General features: G+C 51.5%; 2 protein-coding genes across 2 annotated transcripts; both read left to right on the forward strand.

The window, feature by feature from the left end:
• The first annotated feature begins 314 nt into the window (after positions 1–314).
• Positions 315–4,727, forward strand: LOC126876307 (uncharacterized). Its single transcript, XM_050639147.1, has 2 exons — positions 315–1,437; positions 1,975–4,727. The coding sequence occupies exons 1-2, from the start codon at positions 315–317 to the stop codon at positions 4,725–4,727; spliced, it is 3,876 nt and encodes a 1,291-aa protein (XP_050495104.1).
• Positions 4,728–4,814: 87 nt separating this feature from the next.
• LOC126876308 (uncharacterized) lies at positions 4,815–5,849 on the forward strand. The gene has a single exon (XM_050639148.1). The coding sequence runs from the start codon at positions 4,815–4,817 to the stop codon at positions 5,847–5,849; it is 1,035 nt and encodes a 344-aa protein (XP_050495105.1).
• The last annotated feature ends 1,916 nt before the right edge of the window (positions 5,850–7,765 follow it).

The following is a 7,765-nucleotide window of genomic DNA, read 5'->3' on the forward strand; positions in this document are numbered from 1 at the left end:
TCGTAACGGGGATTTACGACCCCCGTTGACGACTCTCCTCGCGAGTACGTCTCCCCGCGATTGGTCGAATTTACATGGTCCTTCGAGCCGGATCTCGTGCCACCAAAAAGTGCACTGACCAGTGACTATACAGTGTCGCGTGAGATCCAAGTTCCAACCACTTAGTCAACTGAGCAAGGGAACCGCCATCGGAGAGAAGCACCTCCGTCGCGCAGCATCTACACGAGCCCACGCCGCATCGTAACGATTAGCAACAGAATCCCAGATCAACGTCCATTTGATCAAGGTAAGGGCGTTCATTATCAAAATCAAACATGGCCCAAGCTGAATCAATCAGCACGTTACGGCGGAGACGAGGCGTCCTAGCCCGTCGACTTGCAACCATAAGGCGCGAACTCGATGAGTACGAAGCGTCTGGGAAGGCAAACAGAATCTTCCTAGCATCTTGCCGCAGCTCGTTCGATGAGCTTTGGAGGAGGATACTCGAGGTTCAAGAAGAGTTAGGTGTGGTAGATGAGGGGGAAGATGCGCGGGTAGATTCGTTATCGCAAGAGCATCGGGAGCTTGACATGCGGTTCCGAGAGCTCTTTGAGCAAATATCAGCAACAACCCCGTCGACTACAACAAGAGGTGAGACGTGCCGGAAACCAGAGCCGACCACCGTTCCAGAGGTCCGCGTGCCCCAATTCGACGGTGCCCTCGAGAATTGGACCTATTTCTACGACACGTTCACATCCATAGTGGACCTTAACGAAGGTTTGACGAATGTCCAAAAGTTCCAGCATCTACGCTCATCTATAACTGGACGGGCCGCACAGAGTATCCAGTCATTAGAACTCACAGAGGCCAACTATTCCATCGCGCTTGATACACTGAAGGACAAGTTCAATTGCCCCCTCCAAATCTGCATGCGCCATTGGAATCTGATGCGTAATTATCCGGAAATCAAAAGGGAAACTCCAGAGGCCCTAGAGGATTTGTTGGAAACCATCAGCGTAAATCTAAAGGCGCTCGAACATCTAAAGGAGCCCGTCACTTCAAACATAGCGATGATCGAATTGATCGCGTCGAAGTTGCCCGCGTCCAGCCTGCGTAAATGGCAACGCACACTGCCCCGCCAAAAGGTGCCATCCTATCAGCATCTGATAGACTTTCTCAAAACACGGGCGAACGGGACTCAATTCCTCTCTAAAGAGAAGGAATCAAAAGGGTCAACACACAAACACCGCAGTCAGCGAACAACCATACCGCATGGGCGAACCCTTGCTACAACCAGCAGAACGGTGGTGTGTCCGACCTGCAACGGACATCACGAGATCAGACACTGCAAAATATTCAAGGCCAAATCAGCGACCAAACGTTTTCAAATCGTGAAGAAGGCATCGTTGTGCATAAATTGCCTAGGCACAGGACATTCGCCGACACAGTGTACATCGGGTTCGTGTCGTATCTGCGGTCACCGACACCATACGTATCTACACCGCGAAAAAACCCAGGTAGATTCATGGTCGTCGAGCGGTCGATCTTCGAGCGGTCGATCGTCGAGCGGTCGATCGTCGAGCGGTCGGTCGGCAAGCGGTTGGTCGCCGAGCAGTCGGTCGTCGGACAGTCGCGCATCGAGCGGTCGGTCGTCGGGCAGTCGCGCACCGAGCGGTCGATCGTCGGGCAGTCGTTCATCACACAAGCGAGCCTCCACCGAACAATCCCCATCGGGATCATCGAAGTCGCGGTCGTCCCACAAATCGAGGCGAACATCCGATACTTCACGGAAGCATACATCTTCGGTTCCAAGAGGTACGAAAGAGCATTCCTCGTACGAGTCACGCTCAGCCCGGATCCGGAACACCACCCCAACCTCTTCATCCAAGTCCCAACCGGGGCAAAACTGACTGTCCGAGACTACGACAGCAAGGGGGATCGGACTAACAAACACATCTCCCCACACCCCTCTGCATCATGATCTGTTGGCCACAGCACAGATCAAGGTTTTGAACAAACAGGCACAACCAATCCGAGCCCGAGCCTTACTCGACACTGGGTCGAGCATGAACTTCATGACCGACAGGCTCGCGAACTCCCTCGGTATAAGGCAAAGGAGATGTGCGATCCAGATCGGAGCCCTCGACAATTTGAGCACCACGGCAAAACGTTACACCACGGCCACTATCACGTCGACGGACGGCGAGTACAAGAAGACATTGAGATTTCTTGTTATCCCGGCCATATCGATCCTCGTACCAAGCGAGCCCATCGATCCCTCGAGTCTGGGATTACCCAGAAATATTCATCTAGCCGATCCACAATTCCATTGCCCAGCCCCGATCGATGTTTTACTTAGTACCGGATCAACATTCGCGTCGCTGTGCATCGGGCAGGTCAATCTGGCACAACCAGGCGAACCTGAACTACGTCTACAAAAAACACGCTTCGGCTGGGTAATCGGGGGGAGTCCCACGTCCCAAACCGCGATAAATACGTTCCACGCAACCACAACGGCTCTGCAAGAGGACCTCGCACGGTTTTGGGAGATCGACGAGGGACAGGCCACTACTCATCTTTCGGAATCGGAACGACTATGTGAAGAACATTTCCGAAACCATGTCCGACGAACCAAGGAAGGCAGATACATCGTTGCATTACCGTTCAACGAAAAGCTTTCCTCACTAGGGTCATCGAAGGCCACTGCAATGAGCAGGCTCGCCTCTCTTCATCGCCGATTCCAACGCGACAAACAATATGAAACCGCGTATAGTGCTGTGATTCAAGAATATTTAGACTTGGGTCACATGACAAAGATCAACACGGATCACGCCACCGACCACGGATATTATTTACCACATCACGGCGTGACCAAGGAATCGAGCGACACCACCAAGCTACGGGTTGTGTTCGACGGCTCAGCTTCAAGTACCACGGGAGTGTCTCTAAACGACGCCCTTCATACGGGTCCGAAATTACAAGAAGACCTGAGGAACATCCTATTGAGATTCCGGTCATTTCAATATGTCCTTACCGGCGACATCGAGAAGATGTACCGCCAATTCCTCCTACGTCCAGAAGATCGTCCCTACCAAAAGATTCTGTGGCGTGCCGACAACGGAGAGATCGAAACTTACCGACTCAACACCGTAACGTTCGGTCTATCCGCAGCCCCGTATCTGGCCATCCGATGTCTCAAACAGTTGGCAGAGGACGAGGGACCTCGATTTCCGAGAGCAGCGCAGATCCTACGGCGAGACTTCTATGTCGACGATGCGTTGACCGGAGCCGATACGAAGGACGAAGCCCTATCAATCAGGAATGATCTCACGAGATTACTTAAGCTAGCCGGTCTAAATATCCGCAAATGGGCCTCAAACGATCGGGATCTGCTGAGAGGGCTACCTGAGGAACACACCAAGCAGAAATTACATCTCGGTGAGTCATCCACGTTAAAAACACTCGGCGTCTTTTGGGATTCAGCCGACGATACCATACTATATTCGGTCAAGACGAACAGTGACACTTCCCGAATCACAAAGCGATCAATCAGCTCAGTCATCGCACAAATATATGATCCACTAGGATTGCTCGCGCCGGTAATCGTTCGAGCAAAAATGATTTTGCAACAAGTCTGGACATTGAAGGTAGATTGGGACGAATCCCTTCCGTCAGACGTACACACAGCATGGATCAAATACCACACCCAATTGCCGTTGTTAAATGCGGTAAGGTTCCCTCGGAAGACCATCCTAGAATCCGCAACGAAAATTGAGCTCCACGGATTCTGTGACGCTAGCGAAAGGGCATATGGGGCGTGCGTCTACGTGCGGACGACTGACCGAAAGAACAATATTTGGACTCGACTCCTCACGGCGCGGTCGAAGGTAGCGCCGCTCAAATCGCTCTCCATACCACGTCTCGAATTAAGTGGGACACTTATTTTGACGTCCTTGATTTCGTCAATACAACAGGCCCTGACGACCAAGATATCGCGGATAGTCTACTGGACTGACTCCACCATCGTACTCCATTGGATCAGGTCTTCGCCGCACACCTTGAAAACATTTGTGGCGAATCGAGTCGCTGAGATACAGACCAAGACCAATATCTCCGACTGGCGTCATGTGCCTACCGACGATAATCCAGCGGATCTCATCTCCCGAGGCCAGACGCCCAAGGAATTCCTATGTCCGTCCATTTGGAAAAACGGGCCAAGGTGGCTCCTGCAAAGCGAAAGCTATTGGCCGGTTTGGAGCCCGATACCGGTAGTCGACCTCCCGGAGCAAAAGAAGACGATCTGTCTGAGGACGAGTGTTAACGACAACACTCTCCTCCATCGCTACTCGTCTTGGCCAAGACTAATAAGAATCGTCGCCCGGTGTCTTCGATGGAGACATAAGCAACACCGAACTGCCCATCTCACCACAGACGAACTGACCGCAGCGCACAACAGGCTAATAAAAATCTTACAATCCCAGCATTTCGCGCCTGAAATTCGGATCCTCCAAAAAAATCGAAGCGAGGACGTTGGAGGGAAACTACAGCCATTAAACCCCTTCCTCGACGAAGATGGGCTACTCCGGGTAGGAGGGCGACTAACCAACTCCGCCATACCCTTCAGCCAAAAACACCCGATCATCCTACCGAAATCCCCGGTGACAGAGCTAATTATAGAACAAGAGCACCGGAACAATCATCACACAGGGACCCAAGCTACCCTATACGCGATGAGACTGCGCTATTGACCGATCGACGGCCGTAGCCAGGTATGGCGCACTCTCAGAAGGTGCGTCCGCTGCTGCAGAGCCAACCCTCCACCAGTGGAATACTTGATGGGTGATTTGCCAGAGGCGCGTATTACCGAATCGCGGCCGTTCAGGAACGTCGGAATCGACTACTGCGGCCCATTCTACATCAAGGAGAGGAGGGACCGCAACCGACGTAAAATCAAGACGTACGCCGCCATATTCGTTTGTCTGGCGACAAAGGCGGTCCACATAGAGTTAGTCAGCGACCTAACCACCGACGCCTTCTTGGCCGCGCTACGCCGTTTCATCTCGCGGCGAGGATACTGCGCAACGATCCTCACCGACAACGGCACCAATTTCGTCGGGGCTAATCGGGAGCTGCAAGAACTCCGGACCCTATTGCAGTCCGACGACCACCAGGATAGGGTACAGAATTTTCTCGCCGACCGACAAATACAATGGCGTTTTAATCCTCCGAACTCACCACATTTTGGCGGGTTATGGGAAGCCGCAGTTAAATCGTTCAAACGCCATCTCATCCGCGTGGTCGGCACGGAGCTCCTGACCTTTGAACACCTCAACACCCTTGTGATCGAAATTGAGGCCATTCTCAATTCACGCCCACTGACTCCCATCTCATCCGATCCGAAAGATCCCCCTGTCCTCACTCCCGGTCATTTTCTAATCGGTGATACCCTAACCAGTTTACGGGAGCGTGATTTCAGGACAGTTCCATCAGGACGGCTATCCAGTTGGCAGCGCATTCACCAGATTAAGCAGCACTTCTGGAGCCGATGGTATCGAGAATACCTAAACGAGTTAACCCGCCGCAGCAAATGGGACAAGGGCAAACACAACATTCATGAAGGCACCGTAGTAATCCTCAGGGAGGACAACGTGCCCTCTATGCAGTGGCCTTTGGGCCGCGTAATCAAGGTCCATCCAGGAGCCGACGGAATCATCCGGACCGCTACCGTGCAGACGGCAACAAGCATCCTGGACCGCGGCGTCAAAAGACTGGTCCCCTTACCCATCCACCCAGATCCAGACGAGGCCGAACGCCCACACGGAGCGAAGGAGGTCACCAACGACACACCAGACTCCACAGCCAGAATTTGATCGGTGCCCTCTCAACGGGGGGAGGATGTTACGACGCCTAAAGCATCTGCTCGCCAGCCCGCGCGACCGGACAACAACCGACCTGCGTAACGGCACTTCGACCCTCAATAAACCTAAGGACTCACCATAACTTTCACTTCCCTGCATTGTTTCGCCATATGTCTTCAATCCGATTGTCTTGAAGAATTGCAAGCCAAAATATGCTCGAAACACAGTCGGTTTTAGAGGTGTCCTTGGGTTTATTAGTCGCCTTTAAAACGCGGAGAAAGCGGGTATGCACCCATTAGGAAAACCCGAATAGCCCTGTAATAAAACAGGCTAGGTTTTCTCATACACACAGTCATTTACGCACCACGATGGTAGAAGACTCCCTACTCATCCCTTCGAGCAGTAGTGCAGCATGACCAATCGACACCGCGGTTCGTTACCCTCACTTTTCCTAACGAAAGTGGGACCAACGAATCCGCGTTCTTTAGGCACAGGGGCACACCCACACCGAACTTTCTTCCGTATTAAACAAAAGAGCGACAAACGGTCTACCAGCTAACGCCTAACGCGACAGTCTCCCAACTAACGCCTAACGCGACGGTCTCCCAACTAACGCCTAACGCGACGGTCTACCAACTAACGCCTAACGCGGCAGTCTGCACATAGCGCGAGAGTCGCATTCTTCACGCAAATCTTTTGTAACTAAGTGCTTGGAAATATATACTTTATAATACTGTGAATCCCAGTGTTATACCAACTCAATCACCCCTCATTATCTCAAAGGAAATCAGGGGATCGATCAATTCGTGGTGTCGATTGTTATAATCGTAACGGGGATTTACGACCCCCGTTGACGACTCTCCTCGCGAGTACGTCTCCCCGCGATTGGTCGAATTTACAAGGAATTTCAAAGTTATCGTAGACATCTAGAGACGGGTTGTTCGGAGGTCTCAAAGTTTCCAAAGAGAACGAAATTCGGCCAATCTAACTGCTCGGGTTACGTCGTTTGAATTAAAAAAAAAAATCTGCACGTTCGATTTCCAGATAAATAAAATTTTTTGAATGCGATTCGCAGCGCGAAATTCGAGCAGCGGCTATTCGATACGACAATTGCACGATATAGAAGGGGTTTCTATCGCGCGCAATGCTTGCGTAGAATCTCGACGATAGGTACGCGGTATTTGTCGACTAACTATAAATATCGAACAGTTCGACTGGCTGCGCGAAGTAGCGAGTTTCCACGCGCGAGCAATAACGTTTACAATATATTTCACGTAACGGCAAATAGCGCTAATTGTACGCCAGCGTTTTGCCACAGCGATCGTGCGATAGTCAGTGGTACGCACGGCTCGTTCGTATTCACATTCGTGAAACTTAAATTCGGATCGCGCGAATGGCGAATCGAAACAGATTGAATGCCAGATTTCGGGGGGGAAAACGATCGATCGGAGGGTATTCTGACTAATTCTCGGACTAATTCTCCGACTGATTCTCGAACGATGCCGCTCGAACGTGGACGAACCGCGTTAATGGACGATCTAATTTGCAGTTATCTGTTAATCGGTTTAAAACGCTCTATATTTAACCGGGCATTCCATTATACTTGGCTGTTTCATTCGCTAATTTATCATTTCATCTCGGCTCAGCCGGCTCATCGTCGTTCCATCAGTCGCGTCGATCGAGCGAGCGGAATTTAAATTACCCGTATAATCCTCGAGCGGTATCGCGGCTCGTTAAAATTACACCGACAGATTTATTTGCCGCGCGTTTGGCGGATGGCATGCCGATCGACCCAGCGCGCTCGCATAATTCCAAATTCGAACATCTTGTCGCGTTTTCCACGTTACGTTGAGTCGTCGAGTACGTTACGTCGTGAAATTTGAAATGCGTGGAACGCGCGTATCGCGCGTCCACGTAAGATTTGTGTT

Source organism: Bombus huntii, unplaced genomic scaffold, assembly GCF_024542735.1.
Source record: "Bombus huntii isolate Logan2020A unplaced genomic scaffold, iyBomHunt1.1 ctg00000069.1, whole genome shotgun sequence".
NCBI lineage: Eukaryota > Metazoa > Arthropoda > Insecta > Hymenoptera > Apidae > Bombus > Bombus huntii.